The sequence below is a fragment of the Agelaius phoeniceus genome, chromosome 12 (assembly GCF_051311805.1).
Source record: "Agelaius phoeniceus isolate bAgePho1 chromosome 12, bAgePho1.hap1, whole genome shotgun sequence".
Lineage (NCBI taxonomy): Eukaryota > Metazoa > Chordata > Aves > Passeriformes > Icteridae > Agelaius > Agelaius phoeniceus.
The window spans coordinates 22,210,035-22,228,434 of NC_135276.1; the positions used below are offsets into that span (position 1 = coordinate 22,210,035).

At 43.4% G+C, this 18,400-nt stretch overlaps 2 protein-coding genes across 6 annotated transcripts in view; both read left to right on the top strand.

Moving 5' to 3' along the window:
• Positions 1-9,796, top strand: part of AP1G1 (adaptor related protein complex 1 subunit gamma 1) — a 38,008-nt gene extending 28,212 nt beyond the window's left edge. Inside the window, exons 16-23 of one of the 3 annotated variants that reach the window (XR_013183981.1) lie at positions 456-560; positions 1,041-1,182; positions 1,750-1,876; positions 2,307-2,402; positions 2,642-2,802; positions 3,789-3,887; positions 5,963-6,746; positions 8,294-9,796. Coding sequence is in view for 2 of the 3 variants with exons in the window: in XM_054640630.2 (XP_054496605.1) it covers positions 456-560; positions 1,041-1,182; positions 1,750-1,876; positions 2,307-2,402; positions 2,642-2,802; positions 3,789-3,887; positions 5,963-6,064 (832 nt within the window). In the remaining variant the exon portion in view is untranslated. Of the gene's footprint in view, positions 1-455; positions 561-1,040; positions 1,183-1,749; positions 1,877-2,306; positions 2,403-2,641; positions 2,803-3,788; positions 3,888-5,962 lie in introns of all 3 variants that reach the window. The other 2 variants (XM_054640630.2, XM_054640633.2) reach the window with 2 other exon arrangements.
• Positions 9,797-10,699: 903 nt separating this feature from the next.
• The window catches only part of PHLPP2 (PH domain and leucine rich repeat protein phosphatase 2), a 32,907-nt gene continuing 25,206 nt past the window's right edge, over positions 10,700-18,400 (top strand). The window contains exons 1-3 of one of the 3 annotated variants that reach the window (XM_077184877.1): positions 10,700-10,905; positions 11,112-11,356; positions 16,131-16,264. In XM_077184877.1, coding sequence (XP_077040992.1) covers positions 10,762-10,905; positions 11,112-11,356; positions 16,131-16,264 — 523 coding nt within the window. In that variant the 5' untranslated portion in view covers positions 10,700-10,761. Of the gene's footprint in view, positions 10,906-11,111; positions 11,357-15,507; positions 15,528-16,130; positions 16,265-18,400 lie in introns of those variants that run through there. The other 2 variants (XM_054640624.2, XM_054640625.2) reach the window with 2 other exon arrangements.

An 18,400-nucleotide genomic window follows, 5' to 3' on the forward strand; every position in this document is an offset into this window, starting at 1 on the left:
TCATCATCTTACTTGTTGGCTTTTACAGTCCTCCTTTGCTCACATGGTGGAAATGTCAGCTGTGGGTACTGTTTTCTCTAGGGATGCCCTCTGCTGTGTGGGAACTTAATCCATTCTGCTGTTTCTTGAAAACTCCTTAATTTCAGTGGACTGTTTTTTCTCGTTCCTTTTTTGGATGCTGGAGAGAAAAATAGCCTTGTTTCCTGTTGGACACTTCTCACTCTGGGTAGTTGAGCTTTTTAATGCTATACCTAAGGTGGTGTATTACTCACCTGCTGATGCTTTTGTGAAGGGACAGTTCATATATGGATGATACATGGATACTGCTGTTTTACATGAGTTATGTGGACTCCTGTTGAACAGAAACTCAGTGTCATCTTCAGGATGACACATGCTAATCCCTTGCTTATTGCTGCTAATTCCATGGTGTGTTTGTTTTCCCTTGCCCCCAACAGTCGCATTAAGAAGGTAGTTTCCATCTATGGCAGCAGCATTGATGTGGAGCTGCAGCAGAGAGCTGTGGAATATAACGCACTTTTCAAGAAATATGATCACATGAGGTAAGTGCTGATAGAGATTTGGTGTTTGAAAAGGATCATTATCTGCTCTGATCTCCTGTGGATGACAGTGTGCTGTGAGAACTTTGGTGATTTTTGTTAAGGTTACAGAGGAACTAGAATCCCTTCCCTTCTACAGGGGTAGGGAGTGTTTTAAGGACTTAATGTATCCTGTGTTACTGTTCTGTGATCAGAGATTGTCTCTGCCAAAGAATTTGTCCTGCTTTGAGCCTGAGCTTGTCAGGTGCTGGGGGGAAGCAGGAGACAGGAGGCCTTGTTTGTCTTTTAGCTATCAACTAGTGTATTTGCACTAGCACAGAATGCCAGGGATTGCTTCAAACTGTCATGCAGTTTTGCAGTTCCCCTGTGTTGGAACTTAAGGGAAAAGACAGGTTCTCCCGTATATATCAGCTCTTGAATGTCTAAGTATTTGGATTGGGATGCAGGAAGATGGCACAGTGTAACTATGTCAGCTTCTTTCAGGCCAGCACTGCTTGAGAGAATGCCAGTAATGGAGAAAGTCACCACAAATGGCCCTGCTGAGATTGTACAGACCAATGGAGAGACAGAGACAGCAGTACTGGAAACCAAACCTCCACCCTCTGGACTGCAGCCTGCTAACCAGGTAACAGAAACTGAGCCAGGATAAATTTCCACTGCCTGTCAGACCACGATCCAGCCTGTGCCTACAGCAAGCTGACACCATCTCCCTCGCCCTGTCTGCTTCTTTGCTGTTTCTGACTGGTGATGATTGTATCATTGCTCTGCTCTGATGGCTCTAATGTCCAGAACAGGTGTGTGGGACAGGTCATTGTAGGCTGAGGAGCAGGGTGGGATTGTATCAGTTGGTTATGGTGCTAATAATGCCAAGGTTGTGTGTTTGATCCCCTTATGGGCCATTCACTTTAGAGTTGGACTCAATGATTCTTGTGGGTCCCTTCCAGCTCAGAATATTTTGTGATTCCCCAAACTTAGTGTGCATGAACCCAGTCATTCCCTATCTCTTCAGTCCCTCAAGCATGGAAACTAGATTTCTTGTGGGGCATGGGATCACAGTGAAACTAAGAACCCCTCTAACTGGCCATCAGCTCTGGTGGTCTTCAGTTTGAGAACAAATAGAACACACTGCATTTGCAAGGAAAAGTAGCAGAACGTTGAATATATGTAAGTATTACATCCACTCTCTCATTAGGCAAATGATTTATTGGACTTGTTGGGGGGAAGTGATATAACACCTGTAATTCCCACTGCACCTACAAGCAAGCCAGCCACTGCTGGTGGGGAGCTGCTTGACCTCCTGGGAGACCTCAACCTAACAGGTGAGCAGGCTGCATTTCTTAGACGTCTACATTCTCATCCCTGGGATGGGATGAGGGTGGGCTACTTCTTCATTGTCTTTTAAGTCCTAGTGTTTACATTTACTCTTACCAAGATCCATATTAGCAGGTGGGAGTTAGGGAATGAAGTCACAGGTTGATTCTGCATGATTAGCTGGTGAGACTTGAGCATTTTCACACCTGAGTCTGGGAATGCTGTGAGCCTTTACAGAGAGGACTGTGGGATGTGAGGAATTAATTCCATCTGAATACTTGCTAGTTCTTGAAAGCAAAGAAGGGGAGGATGACAACACAGGTGATTTATAGAGCTTCATGTAAAGAAATACAAAATGCAGCAGTCAGTCTTTGGCAAAGGAGTAATTACTCTTCATTTCCTGACAGCAAAGTATTAATCCTTCAACATTTCTTGTAGGTTCTCCAGTATCTGCCCCTGCACCCCAGATAGCACAGCCTCCGTTCCTGCTCGATGGACTTACAACTCAGCCTCTCTTCAATGATATTGCTGCAGGTTAGGGACCTTGTAAATCCTTTGCCTGAAGTGCCCCAACACCTAACTAGAAGAGGAAATAAGGAATAGTAGAAAAAAAAAAAAATTAAAGGGAGGCAATTTGAAAGTGTGCCATAGATACTGGAGCACATGGGGGTGTGTTTAATTTTCAGAAGAGTCTGGGGTCAAGTCAGTGCATACTATGATGTTGAGAATGATTTCCAGATTCTGTAGGTCTTCTGCTTTTTTGTTTCCTACAGGAATCCCCTCCATTACTGCATACAACAAGAATGGGCTGAAGATTGACTTCACCTTTGAGAGGTCGAACACCAACCCTAGTGTCACTGTAATCACGATACAGGCCTCCAACAGCACAGAGCTGGAGATGACAGATTTTGTTTTCCAAGCTGCAGTACCAAAGGTAGAGCCACTTAGGGCAGCTACAGTGAGAAGCTGAAGGGCCAGTTGCAAACCCTTCCTAATTGGTGCTTTCATGTAGATAGAAACTTGCAAGGTAAACAAGGCTGAGAACTATTCCAAGTTTCTCTTAGTGTACAGTTAGGTCATCTCTTTCCAGTCTGAAAGTACATGTTGTAAATGCAATAAAACACAGATTCTAATCAAATTGGACCACTTCTGCTTGGACAAAATTGCGTTTTGAAATCACTACTTTCTAGAAAAATGGCTAAACCTCAGGAAAAAAAACATTTGGGTCAAAATCAGTATTTTGGAGACACTAATCATACCCTTTATTCTTAATTTCTAAGAAATATACTGTGTTTTTTGTAGCTATGAATACATGAAAGAAAAAATCTTTTGAAGCTATTAGTTGCTTATAAAAAATTAAATGAGTCACAATATGGTGATTAATGGCATTCCTCTTTTAAGGAAGTGAATTGTTTCCCCTTGCACTCAGCTGCAGCACAAAATGCGAGTGACAGATATTGCCTAGTTTATAGCAGAGCAGACTATTGAAGCAGCATGTTACTGGAATGCTCTCCAAATTTGGGAAAGTACATTCATTTCTAGGAACTAGTATTCCTCTAACTTGGATTCAAGTAGGTTTTGCACCTACCGTAGGAAGCAATCAGGGAAAGAACAGTCCTGAAGTTAGAGGTGTGCTGACTGTTTCTCTGAGTGCAACACATGGAAGCAAGCATTGCTGCTGATCTTGGTACACTGCAGTAAGCCCTCAGCTCCTATTATTTTTGTTACCTGGATCCTACTTGCATAGAAAGCAGGTGGGCCAGTGAGTGTGTTGTTCTTAGGGAACAACAAGATAGGGAATACAAGAACTGATTATTCAGGGCCAGAAACTGAATTTTTCCTTGCTTCCTTTCAGTGCAAACAAGTCATTTCTTACTTGGTTACAGATCAAAATGGGGTTTTTTTTTGCCCTATTTTCAGACATTCCAGCTGCAGCTTCTGTCTCCCAGCAGCAGTGTCATCCCTGCATTTAATTCTGGGACCATCACACAGGTCATTAAAGTCCTGAATCCACAGAAGGTGAGTGATTCCAAGAAGAATTGTTGAAGATACTGTCTTGTAATCATTCATTTAATGCCAGTCAGGGGTGCATCTCTGATGAGAGGTAGGGAGTAATGGTAGTGAATGATACATTTTTCATGGCAGTCACTTCAGTTAGAGTTAGGAAAAAGTTATGAAAAACACAGGAGGTTATGGACGCAGGTTTGGTCTTTATTTGGTTATACTGCTAAAACAGTTTAATAGCTTTGCTATCTTGAAGTCATTCATGTCTTGCATTGCAGTGGTTAAGTTTTCAAATGGCCAGAGGAGCTTAACCTAGTGTTTCTATGGGTTGTAAAAGTAATGTTTGGAAGGCAAGCATCTTGACACATAAAGATATTCAGCATTTGTTCTTGCTATCTGGGGTGGTGTTATTGAAATATTTTTAGACAAAAAAGCAGCTTGATTCATATTCTTAAAATTGTCTGTTAAGTAGTCTCATTTGTTTTTAATGTGATGAGTGTAGTTTTAAATAGTTGATGGAAAGAATCTTCAGGAGTGATGTAATTGTAATTCCATTTGTTTTACAGCCTTCAGAGACAGGCTTCAAGACTGGGACACAACAGACTTGAGGGGAGGGAGGGATGTGGCCCACATTTCCTCCTTAAGAGGGTTTGCAAGTGCTCAGATGGCATCAGAAAGAAAAATAAAATTGAGATCATATTTCTTTCTTTGAAACAGCCTTATGACCCTAAATGACTCTAGGAACTTAAAACATGTGAAGCTTTTCATAGGTTAAAACTGATGTACTGCTCTAGATGTAAAGTGTTTCTGCTATATTGATGTGCAAGCGAGGAAAAAAAAATCACAAATTTCAGCCCAAGTTTCACTGAATGTCAGTCTTCTAGTACATAGTTTTTGTGGTTTCCATGCATCTTCCTCTATTTCCATGTAGTCTGCTCACCTCTGCCTATATTAAGCCACAAGACTTAACTATTCTATGTCTTATATACATCTGTTACCAGTTTCTCTGTGATGCTGTAGAGCACCCTTCAAAGATCACCTTGAAAGTTACTTTCTGAAGGGTTTAGGTATTTTCCTGTAATGTGCCAGAATGGGACCTGCAAGGTGAAGCACAGCTAGGGTAGTGGCATGCTTTCTTGTAGGAATGCCACAACTCCTAGGAACACTTCAGAGTACAGAGGTGCAAAATAAAGCCATCATGCTGGATTGAAACTAATGGCTAGTTTTCCAAAACAACAAATAAACCAAAAAGTGACAGTGATGATGTTGATCTATTAGTCATAGAGCATCACTTCTTTATCCTAAGCCTTGTTGAAGCAGTCACTGTCTTCCTTTTTTCCCTCTGCTATCCCTTTTGTGTATTTGCCTGTAGGTGTGGAGAAAATAGACAGAAATTATCAACTTCTGGCTTTTTATTTTTGGATTTTTTGAGAGAGAGAATAGGGAACCTAACTGGAGCATGCTGTACTCTAGCTGTTTTTAAGGGCCACCTGGTATCTGAGTGACAGCCAAATGACAGTGTAAAGCGATCTCTGAGCTATTTCATCATTTAGTTACAGCAGAAGGGAATGTTCTTAGAGATTCTCTTTCCAGTCTTTCGTAGGCTATATCCTTCACAGTGCTGCTGAGCTGTGCAGTACTTGAAGTTGCCAGACTGCTGCATTGAATGGACAGCCCATCTCTCCCTGCAGGCCCAAGTGCAGTGCAACAGAGTACAGATCTGCCACCTGCTTTTTTCTGTTGTTAACTGGAATTTCAAGGAGGTTAATTTTGTATTTAAGGACTTCAGTGCTTGCAAGAGCAGGGCCAGTGCAGACACAAACATGGGTAGAAGTTGTGCTGTAACTTTTCTACGAGCTTGTACCTGATCTGAGAACTACAGTGACCAATGAATGTCCCACCAGATGGAGCGTTTATCTGCAGTGTCGTAGCTCACCCTGCACACACCAACAAGCTCTTGTGTTCAGGAAAAGTCAGTGTTGAGTATTTGTGGGGTGGGGGAGAGGAACTGGATGAGGTGGGAGTCTCTGACCTTTAATGAAGACCTGAATTTGTTTTGTGTTTTTTTGTTTCCCCCTTTTCTCTTGTAGCAACAACTACGTATGCGGATCAAGTTGACATATAATCACAAGGGCTCAGCAATGCAGGATCTAGCAGAAGTCAACAACTTCCCCCCTCAGTCTTGGCAATGAGGCTCTGGCACCATTCTTACTCTCATCCCACCCAATCAAAAGAACTCTGGGAAGAAGGTTGTGATCCTTGGCAATCCCCCAAACTGCACCATGGGCATGGGGAACAAAAGAGACCTGCTGATGAGGAGGAATTTTCCTGAAGTGATTGCTGACTTTGAAGCATATCTGTTAAGATTAATCTCCTCTCCTCTGCTGATGAGGCTGGTGGCTTGTGGGGGCTACTGTGCACTCCCTCACACATGCATTCACAGCCAGAAGCAACATTCCCTTCTCCCCTTCCCCACCCTCCTTCCCTCTCAAAAAGGAACACAGCCTGGTTGGAAGAGAAGTCTGGAATTTCTAGCAGGGAAACTTTCTTCTCTCTGCAGCAAGTGAGCAGTTGCTCCTTCTTTCTGCTGTCTTTTTTTCCCTGGGGTGGGTAAGGCGTGTTGTCATTCATTTCTAGCTGGATTCCTTCACACATTTTCATCTGGGACTCAGATGGGGTCTTGGGGAATGCCAGGCTGCCCTTCGTCTTTCTTCTTGTATCCCCTAGGTCTTAAGGGGCTGGAGGCTTCTTATGACCTACTCAGTGCATTATTGTATACACGCACTTCTTAGTTATGTGCTGCATACCAAGAGCAAGTGAGGCCTTTGGAGTTCATCTGCAAACCTGGAACACAGTGCAGGAGAAGAGGTGCTGGTAAGAGTTGGTAAAATTGCTTCGGTGCTGTACTTGAAAATGAAGCCCTTACACCTGAATTTTCTTTCCTTCCATCAGTAGGCACAGTCATGCAGATTCAGAGTCTTCTGTAGCTTCCCCAGAAAGTGAAGTGAGTTATGAGAGATGTAGAGATAAAAGGAGCAGCTGGTTTTCTACCACATACGGTTTCAAAGTCTTTCGACCTATTAGTTGTGGTTTATGGGTAGAAAAGACACATTCAGTTTTGTAGATCAGTTTTTGGGCAAGGGCTTTGCTCCTGCTGGGAGACTCATCACAGACTATGCTGCAAAGTTGCTCTTCCTGGTTATTCCAGAACTTCTCCCCAATTTTATTTCCAGAGCCTGTTGTAGACCCCCTGGGTTCCATTTGAGTTACTTCTGACTGGGATATTTGTGTTGTATCTGTAATATTGGCACTGAAATAAAGACCATGCAGTTTAAAGAGACCTTTTCCCATTTTTTTACTTAGTTGATCCTTGCTCCCCTTTCAGAATTAATGTGCCAGTTCACATTCAGACTGAAAGTAACTAAGCTGTGTTTTGAACGGAAGCCAGTTGTTTGAGTATTTGGATCCAGAGATGCAAGATCTGGTTGGTACCTCTCTGAGCTCACAGAAATCTGTGTTCAGGGATGTCCCTGCAGGAACTCCTGGGAGCTGGTGCAGTTCTGGGCAGTCTTTAGGAGGTGATGTGTAAGACAGACGAGCACAGTGTGACAAACTCCAGATGTTCAGTGCTCTTTAGGATCTATCTTAGGTCTTCATTTTTGAATGTGCTGGTAAGCTGAAGGTTTGGCACTTCTGCTTCAGTTCTGTTTTAGGGCTTTCCAAATCATTGAGTGCTGTGAGCACAAGTTTAGACATAGCTTCTTGTGTCCACAGAAGTGCTAACACTGGGCTCCAGAACTTGCCAAAAATATTGCAAGAGTGATCCACAGTGTACTTAGGGAAAACTGAAGACCTGTTCTGCCCTTGAATTGGGAGCAGGAGGCCACTGAGTGTTGTAATATAATGTAGGACTGACACTAATTTTAGTGCTGGTCCATGTGTAGTGGAGTAAATTGATCTTCTCTTGAAGGGTATTTTTGCTACCTTACTGATTGAACTGCTTTGGGCCTTTGGACTAGCAAAGAGCTTTTTTTTTTTTCCTAGAACTGGCATCAGTAGGGTTATAAAATCTAGAAGAACAATATATGATTTCCTTAAAATTAACTTTGGGTTGTGGTAGGGTCATGCCTTGGCTATCAGTGGAGAGATCTATCCTGTGCTTAGCTGGAAGCATCATGAAACAGGCAGTTTTGCAGGAAATGGCTGAATCAGGGTCCATTTCTGGTGCTGAGCATTTAGCTTAATCGTTTTCACTGCAGTTGTGGTTATTCATTGCCCCACTAGCTAATACTCAGTGTTGAAGACTGAGTGTGTTAAATCCATACCCCAGTGAGTTCTGAGAGCATTATGGATAAAAAGCTAATGGGAAGTCTTTGCCTTGGTTCCTGAACTCCTCATAAGCTCTACCATTCTCTTCACAGAGTTGTACATGATCACTCGTACTGAAAGCCAGCATGCCTCACTCTCCCTTTGGTTTTGCTGGGAAAGAGCACTGGTACAGGAAATTAGATGGGAAGGAAGAAGAAAATGGTCTCTCGCCTGGCCAGTTTGTTGCAGCTGAGTTGGGAACAGTGTATGTTGTCCCTCTCGTCATGCTTGTTTTCTGTCCCCTAGAGCAGCTGTCTGTCTCTGGTAAGCTTGTGGGGTGAATTCTTTCTGCGTTCTTGGCTCCTTCAGCCACCCTTGCACTGTGTCTGTGGGGAAATGGGCATTTTGTCCTGTATTTGAGTCGAGCAGGAGGAGGCGAGTGTGTACCCAAAATACACTTTGCAGGAAGCCATCCCTTGGCTATGAAGTACTCCTCTATAGCAGCCAAACATTCCAGTTGTCCTTGGAGCTCTCCCCTCCTCACTAAGGGATGGATGCTGACATTACACAAGAAGGAAGGCCAGGCTTCACACCTTCCCCTATCTGCAATACCAGATAATGCTGCTTGCTCCTTGACCCCCATGTGCATTCCAAGCTCTGTGCTGTTGCTGTGGTTTTCCTCTGGAGAGTACTCGCACGTCTGAGGCACTCCAAGCACACGCTGAGTCCTCTTCCCGCCGGTTGAATGCAACAATTACAGGGTCTGGTCAACGTTTTCCTTGCTTCGGTGTAAGGGGAATATAAGGGCAGCAAGATATGGACTTCATGGCTAATCTTACTAGTATCTGCATGGGAGGCTTTGGAACTGGGAGAGACTGGATGTCTTTTTCTAAGTGAATGTATTTTCAGTCAAAAAATGACAGAAACAATAGTGGCCATAATGGGCCTGAAGGGGGAGAAGACATGGAGAGGTCCTAAGAGTCGACTTTGTCCAGGTCTTGATGGCACAAAATATGGCCTTGAACAACTTATTGAAGCAATAGCAGTGAGGGGACTGTCTTTACAGTACCTTGGATCTAAAACTCAGAAGATACTGAAGCAGCTGGGAAAGGTACCAGTGCCTCGCCTAAGGCTGGTACTAGCTGTGAGCTGCAGCAGCAGTGATGCTGGTGCAATTTTATGTGTTTATTTTCTACTTGGAGGCTGTGAGGGAAGGAGCTGCTGGACTACTTCCCTTTTAACTTTCACTCTACTCCTGTATATCCTTTTTCTTTCGTGATGTTGTAATTTAAATTTTACACAGAGCCCCATCCCACCTCTTTGACAGTATAGAGGAAAAAAAAGGCAAACAAAAAACTACTAAAATACAAACCCATCAAATTTAAAGTGAAAAACATACCATTTGAGGCAGGGCACCTGTTGGCACTTGAAATTCTGGAGACCTATTTTTGAGATGTGAAAAATTTAGGTAAATGCTGAGTCATAGGTGAGTGAGGAGCTTAACAGATGTGAACATTTACATGGGATGCATTAGACTTCTGCTGTGTGTATTGTCTTTTGGTTGAAACAAATTATGAAGTGACTAATAAAATGAGTCAATATTTAATGATTTAAAATTGCCTTGTTGCTTTCTACCAATACAGTGGGATAGAATGTTTTGATTCTTAATGTTTGGCCGTGGCAACATCAGATGACACAAAATAGTAAGGCCATGTTTTGAAAAATCTTTACAGGAAATTTTGGAGATCAAGATGGTTGGACAGTTGCAAAACACTTGAGCAATTCCTGTGGAATGCCAACCTGAGAAGAGAGCTTGTTAGTTATGAGCAGCAATGCTTGTCCAGATGCTAGAAAGGTGTGGTGGGATCTGAACACAAGGACTGTGTTTGGAGCCTGCATTGGAGCCCGTTAAAAGACCCCTTTCATACTCCATGTGGCTCTTGGACGAGGATTGTCACCATATCTCTGTCCCCACGTGTGCCTGCTTTGTGTTTTCTAGTCACAGTCACATTTCACTAGATGACCTTTCATGTCTTTTCAAACCTGTAATTTCACTGTGGGGAAGGTGGGAGGCTTTTTTAAAATGTTCTTGATCCTGTTGAGGCAGAAGCAGTGGCTGTCCTAAAACATACTCAAATTCTTGCAATCTGTCATGATGATGTCATTTGTAGATTATGACGTCTCTAGTAGTTGTTGACATTATTAGTAGCAGCCACTAGTTAAGGCTGGCAGAGCTTACGTGATGGACCTGCAGGGCAGCAGGAGCATGTTGTGCTGCTGAGCAGCGTCCCTCCAGCCGCGGGTGACCGGCGCTGGAGCTCTGTGAAGGGCGAGCGGTGACAGGTGCGTTTGCGGCGTTCCTGTGAGCTGTGCCTTTTTCCCGCTCGCACTGGGCACCTCTCGCTGGTGGAAGACACGGACACAGGCGGGCACGGAGCTCGGGGTGCCCGTCCCGGCCCGGAGCGGCTCCGGAGGGGCAGCGCTGCCCGCCGGTGCCGCCGCCCGGGGCGGGGCCTGGGCCGGACGGCCCGTGCGCTTCCGGGGCGGCGCCGCGGAGGCCCGGCTGTGGGTCCGGCCGGCCATGGGGGAGGCCGGCCCGGCTGCGGGGCCGGCTGCGGGGCTGGGGCCCAGGGAGGCGCAGGAGCCCGAGGAGGACGAGGCGGCGGCGCCGGGAGGCACACGGGGGTGCCGGGCCGGATCCCGCGGCGGCATCCGGGTGCTGAAGGTGAGGAGGGGACCGAGGCCTCCGCCGCTCCGGGCGACTCGGTGGGGTGGAGGAGAGTCGGCTGCGGGACGCGGGAGACATTTGCCCGCTGCGACCTTGGTCTTTCCCATGGCAGTGGCTGCTGCCGGTGCGGAGCGGGCCGGTGCGGGGCCGGGCCGGAGCGCGGCCGCAGGCGGTGCTGACGCTCGGTCTGGGCTGCCTTGCAGAGGAACGTGAAGCGCACCGGGAGCAGGAGCTGCCAGAGCAGGAGTCGGGTTGGCTCCCGTGAGAGGATCTGGCTGAAAGGGGACGTCGGACGAGGCTGCGTGTATGTTTATGGAAGAGACTCAGCGGCTGCGGCTCCCTCGGACTTGCGCCTGGTCCTCTGTACAGTGGACACCCAAGCCTCGGAGATCTGCGACGGAGAAGGGAGGAAAAACCTCTTTTTGCAGCTTCATGGAGACCTGGTCAGGTGAGGGCCGAGAAAGGATAAACCTGACTGAGAAATGTTTTGTATAGGTCTGCGAGGCTCTTGTTCAGCGTGTCTCTATGCCTGTTGGCAGGGCAGGTAGGGAACAGGCAGAGGTAGTAACTGGCAGTCAGGTACAGCCTTGAGTCATGCACTTCATAAAAATTAGATGGTGGTGAAAGAGAGGTTACACACTTCGTAGTTATGTGTTTTAACAAGGAGGGTTTGACTGTTGCTCTAGCCAGAAATATGTCCTCGTTTTCTGAGTAGAGACACCTGTTTATATATTCCTTTGTTATGTTCTGTGTTATGGAGGTTTTAGCCTCTGGACAACCTAATCTATTTAAGAGGCTGTAAACAGTTACTTTGACTCAGCAAAAGAAGTAAGGTGCTTTCACAGTTATGTAATTTAATATTTACGTGTGAGTAATTTTTTTCACTGAGAAGAGTTGCCAGCTAAATAATTAAAGGCAGACAGAAATTGTAGCAAGGGTTGTATAAAGAAGGCTTAAGCATCAGATGCTGTTTTATGCCGGAAGTCAATTTAGGCTGAAAATAGATGGCTCAGGGTTTAATGTGCGTGAACTTTATTCTGTGAGTGTGTAATGGACTCCTCTAGGTTTAGAAGCTCCCATTCAGTTTGTTAGGATTTAAACTTTGCACTGATTCTTCTGGACTTAAGATTCAGTTATAAAAAATTGCTGCTCCTGTTCTCAGGAGCAAATAATTGCTGTGGTCTCCTTACTTAAAGGCTAAGCAGTAGATACAATGCATTTTGAACAGAGCTAGTAGCCGGATTTTTGATGTGAAATGAAGGTTACAGGTCGAATGTGTACAGCTCTTAAAACTCTCATGTATGTTTGCTCTGTAATGGAGTGGGAATGCTGGTGGTGGGAGATGCAGAGAGAGCAGGACTTGTTTAAAACTGACTGTTGGAAAAGGTTGATTAGAACCATTTGCAGGGTTACAGGAATTAGGGATGGATTAGTTAGAAATGCTGTATGAGAACAGATGGACACTTGAACACTGCCACTGAGGCAGCTGGAAACCTCTGTTTCTTGCTTGAAAAATTTGTAAGGAAGTTGCCATGTTTAGGACCCTAATAGCAAGCAGATTTTTCAGCATTTTTAAGGAAGGGCAGAGCCTTTCATGCAGATCGTGAAAAAGCTTAGGTAAAGGTTGTAGATGTGTTCAGAGAGATACATTTTGACTTTATTTAACTTTTGAAGTGGCTTTTGCATTTGAATTCTTTTCAGCCTCTCTTCTCATGCTAGCTAGCTGTGCCTGTCTTTGATTTGTTGCAGATTTTGCACTGGATTAGCAAATTGGCAGCAAATTGCTGCCAGCCTTTTGGAAGCAAGTCCTGAGCTTTAAATTATTACTTCCCACTCCTTTTACCTCTTGGTATGTCTAGGACTTGGCTAAGATTTGTCATAAATTTTGTAAAGAGTTCTTGGTTATGATGTGTCTATTCCTTGTAATTCTCAGAAGGTGTTTGTCACAGGAGAGATCCTTGAAATACTTCCCACTGGAGTGGTTCTTGGTAGGGAAGCAGGAGTTACCAGTATTGCTTCACTAACCCCTGTGTTAGTAGCAGGAAGCAGACCTCAGTGGTATCTACTTGCATGTCCACAGGAAGATGACAGAGTGCCCAAGATTATCCTCATGCCCTGTTGAGATAATTCCTTCCTCAAACAAACTTTACCAATTACGTTAATAACATGTTCATTATACAAATTGCTTTGTTAAATATCTGATCACATCTTACCATAACTACACGCGTCTCCCAGACAGTTTCTGAATTCTTTGCCCTTTTAATATCAGCAGGTGACTTTCTTTCCAGAGCATCACAGATGTTGGTTTGGCACCTGACTTGGAAGACTGAAAGCTGCATGGAAGAATAGCAGAAGCTGTTTTATGTATTCAGTCTAAATATTCAGCAATGTCCTTGTGATCATTCTGTTTCCTTTTCAATTCTATGAGTTCAAGTCAGTTTCTGGAAGAACTTTTTCTTCTCCACAATGCACCTCAAGGATCTTGAGCTTTCTCCTAGCCAGAATCTTTTTTTATGCTTGTATCCATTCATATCTGGAAATTATATCTTCCTGCAGAGGGAAGGGTTAAACGAGAATTGCAGGGATACCTTCTTTGCTCTGGATACCGCTGGCAACCAAAATTTTAGCTTCCAAGATGCGAAAACTTGACCCTTACTTATGGAGAGCTACAGTTGCAACAGGAATGAAACTGAAACTGTTGCTCCTTCTTTTTGGCTTTTCTGTCTCCTTAAGCCTTTGCACCTGTTCTCCCGAGAGCTGCTGTGAGCAAATGAAATATTCAGTCCCTGATGTGTGATACCGCTGAGGATGTCATGGGCTGTTTGCGCCAGATTGCAGCTGCTGTGACAGCCACGTGTTCTCGCATGTGCCAGTGTTCAGAGCTCGTTGTGTTGGGTACAGGATGAGTTTGTGCAGTTCTAATGTGAGCTGATGCCAGTTTCACACCACATTGCTTGCTCTTCAACTATCAGCTACATTGCCTTTTTAGGCTATAAACTTTGTTTGAGAGTAATCCTTCTTCTGATCCAGAGGTCCTGTGTGTGAAGTGAGAGTTGCAATGTATCTGCTTGTAATACCTGAGTTATTATACTTCTTGAGAGCTGTCTTGGTGACTCCAAAGGAAGCCTGGATGACTAGGTACTTGTAAATGGTGCATGTTTTATGAAATCAGTCCTGCCTTAATTATTTGATGACATTTGTAAAGCTGTCAGTAATAGTGGAAATACTCTGATATAGTAATTAAAAGCAATCAGAAATATTCTTATTCCTAAGAAGATATGAGAAGAAGTGAAAAGGTTTGGTACATACAGCAATGAAATGTTTCCCATTAAGACGCACAGTATAAATAATGTATGGAAGTCAACAAAGTTTAATGCAAAACAGATCCTGCCTAGCAAATTCTATCTTGATGCTTCAAAATTTTGAGCTTGGTTGCCAAAGGTATTAGTCATTCATTGCAGTGAGATGTTGGACTGGGCTCTGAGCAGTCTGTTCAAGTCGAAGATGTCCCTGTCCATGGTGGGATGGTTTGAGTAGATGATCTTTAAAGGCCCTTCCTGCCCAAAATGCCTCAGGTTCTGTGTTCTGATGTCATGGGGAGAAAAGCAATGCACAAACCAGTGAAACTTATTGGCTAATATCTTACAAACTGGAAGCTGTTATTCAGTGTAAGCATCTTGTTTTGGGTGAGGAGCTGTTTGAAGGAAAAAATGTAAACTTGCATTGTTCAGTTTGCCCTGTTAATAACCTGTGGCTAAAAGGTATGAGCTCAGGAGGGCATGAATGGAGGGAGTGATGGGTACTGAGAAATCAGTGCAGCAGATTGCTCTAGACGGTTTAGCATGCAGTATTTCCTGGAAAACACTGCTTTTCAGTATCACTAGGTAGATTTATGTAAAAGACAAGTGTACTAAATACTGCAAAGGAGAGGAAGAAGGCTATAAGTTGCCAAAAGATGCAGTTCAGGAGGACTTGCGCATTAGAGGGATATGAGTCTAGAGCAGGTTTGATCCAAGAACAGAAAAGTGTTTGGGCTGAACTAAAGTGTATGTGCGGTTTTGTGAAGTCAGTACATGGATACAGGGAACAATCGTGTTAGTGCTTACAGAGTAGGGATAAACTAAAAAAAAAAAAATTGGTGGTAAAAGTCCTTTTGAACAAAAGTAGACCCATTCTACTGCAAGAATAGTTTTAAAAGTACCTTGCGCCTTATATTGAAGTGAAAGTTTCAAATGTTTCGTGACATGGTTTATAAACTCCTGTTTAAAAAAGAGGAGACCATTAAGATCCAGTAACTGTAATCTGAAGGTAGGTACGTTTAGATTAAAAATGGGGATTTTTAATGTTGGATAATGAGTAGACTATTGGAACAATATATTTTAACTCCTACCATATATTTTAACTCCTACCTAACAGTGCCTAATCTTTCACACTAATATTTTTTTCCCTAAAATAAAACTTGTAATTTAGCAAGAAACTCTGTTGTTTTTATTGAAGAAAATCACAATACCGGGTCCCTGGAAAAAGTGAGAAGAGAGGATCAGAAAAGATGTTTTCCATTCTGAATACACTAAATCTGATGTTTCAGGAGAACCTTCTCTTATTGCTGTTAATTCAAGGTAGCCACTGAGTCCTTCCTGTGTTCTGCCATAGTTCTAAAACATCCTTTTAAATGTACTGGTTGAGTTAACTTGCCAAAGCATAAGAATCTAGCCACTGATGTGAATTGAAGAGAGTAGGAAATTTGTCTTATGTTTGCTTTGGGATTTTTTATGATTCTTCATGAGGATTCTTCAAATGCTTTGCTCTAAGCTGCATTCAGAAGAAAAATTTACAAATTCTTTTATATTTTTGAGGCATTATACATAGGGTTTTTTAATTACTTGCCATCTGCTTTTTTTTTTGTATCTCTGGTTTTGTGTCTTGTCATGGATTCCTCCTGGTGCTCCTTAAATCATGAAATAGAAATATTCACCATGAATTGTGTGACTTATGCCAATTGCTGTTTCTCTGTGTTTCTCTTCTGCAATGTAATTCACAAGTGCTGCAGTTCTTAAGTGCTGCTTGTCAAGCAGGGAGCAGAGACCCAAGAGTCTGTGCTTGCCAGACCTTTTCAGAGGAGCAGAACAGACGGTGTGTCAGTATTCCTCATGCTTTAGCTGTACTGAGACTTGTTTAATCTCTTTTGCATTCTCAAACTTCTTTCTTGTATGTTTTGACAGGAGGCTGGAGCCCACAGAAAAACCCCTTCAGATTGTGTATGACTACTTGGCTCGGTTGGGTTTTGATGATCCTCTCAGAATGCAGGAAGAGGCAGCAAACTCTGATCTCAGCTGTATGATTCGCTTTTACAGTGGTAAGAAATTGTGTGTGTGCACTGTCACTGTTCCTGCAGCTGTAACTATGAGCTGGAGCTTGGCTAAAGCCTGAGTCATCAGCCTGCTGGGTTTATAGAGGGCTACATCAAGCACCTGCAGCACCAGTAAGCATTTCTTAAAATAAAGCATTTTAAAGATTATTAGGAAAAAAATCACACTTCTGTAGTTTTCTTGATCCTGTCCATGACTTGAGAAAAGACAGGTCCACAGGAGGGCACAAGATTGCTCTGTTGTCTTTAGATTCAAATATTGCAACTGATGATTTAGGGAGTTCTGTTTAGATGTGCATGAAGATTGTATTTACAAAAAGTTTGTGGATATGTGCAAGGAAGCTCCTGGTCAAATACCTCCACAACCTTTTAATAGTGAAGAGTGAAGGTGCCAGCTGGTTTATGATAATGCAGGGTGCCATCAGAACCCTAGGGCACTGGATTGCAGAAGCAAGACTTTGGAGTGTGGCCTGTTGAATTGGTTTGGGCAGGAGACAGTATACACAAGGAGCTACAGATAGCAAGCATAGGCCTGTGGGCATGTGGTACTAGCAGTCAGAAAAGGAATTCACTGAAGTAAACAGGAAATATAAAAGAAATGAGGGTGAGGAAAGATAATGAGGAAATTGTTTTCTTACTTGTAAGTACTTCACCTGTCTACTTTTTGCATTTCAGAAAAAAAAAATATTAAGATGTTTTTAATGGAAAATTGTTTCTGCATTGTGGATCTGGGCAGCCAGGCTAAGCTGCTAGCCATCTTTTGGTTATTCAGTGTCAAAAAAATGCATTTATAAGAAATCAGCTTCTTCACCCTGCTATCTGAGACAAACCCATTTTGTCTGGGAACTGTGTGTAAGAACAGGCAAAACAGCGTGGATACTGTATACACCATATATATACAAATATAAATATATATTTTTTTTTTTTTTGCAAAACAAGGAGTGTAACAGATGGAATGAAGTCTGACATGCCTAGTCTGGATTTATGGAGCAAGGGAGTCGGAAGTTACTTCAGCTGGAAGGAGTAGAGGCATCAAGGATAGGGGTATGGAGAACTTCTGAGGAAAAAGTGAAAGCTTGGGTATGTCAAGCAGGAACTGCCGAGGATTCACAAACAGCAACTCAACTTAATGGAACCAAGTAGATAGAAAATGTAATTGAATAGTTTCAGTCAGCATGGGTGTCTGGTCTGCTTAGAAGAAAGTGATGAAGGAAGAAGTATAAGGGTTGAAGTGTTTTCAGGAGACCTGTTTTAAGCAAATGCTGACAAAGTGATTCTCAAAGGTAGGGGAGGAATTAGAGGGAATGCTATGGAGGATGATACAATAATTTTGCAAAGTCTGCACCTGAGAACATAAGGGAGGAAGTAATGGATTTTACACAGAAACACTTTACTTAGAATCGTGGCATCACAGACTGGTTTGGGTTGGAAGGAACCTTAAAGATCATCTAGTTCCACCCTCCTGTCATGGGCTGGGACACTTTCCACTAGACCAGATTTCTCCAAGCCCCACCCAGCCTGGCCTTGGACAATTCCAGAGATGGAGCAGCCACAGCTTCTCTGGGCAACCTGTGCTAGGGCCTCCCCACCCTCCCCATAAAACATTTCTTCCTTATGTCCAGTGTAAATTTGCCCTCTTTCTGTTTAGAAACATGGCCCATTGTTCTGCCGTTATAGGCCTTCATAAAATGTCTCTCTATGCCTTTCTTATAAGCTGCCTTTATATATAGAAAAGCTGCAAGAAGGTCTTCCCAGAGCCTTCTTTGCTCTGGGCTGAACAACTCCAACTCTCTCAGCCCGTCTCCATAGGAGAGGTGTCATGGTTTTGGACAGAGGGGGAAACTGGAGCATTGGTGCAGCTGCGTAGTAATGCTTGGAGCAGTGCTGCTGTGGCAGTTAGTAGTAGGATACCACTTTTAGTCCCATAATAATGTTTTCTTAAAAGTGTGGGGCTGGTCTTTCAGCTTGGTGAAATCAAAGCAATTTTTTCTGTGGGTTCTCACAGTTTCTTACCAGTAAAGGATATCTTATGTCAAATGTCATGTGTGTGAAACAAAGCTATTGTTGTAAATAAACAACTGCATGTTTCAGCTAAGTTCAGCCAGATATGGACATCATGTCAGT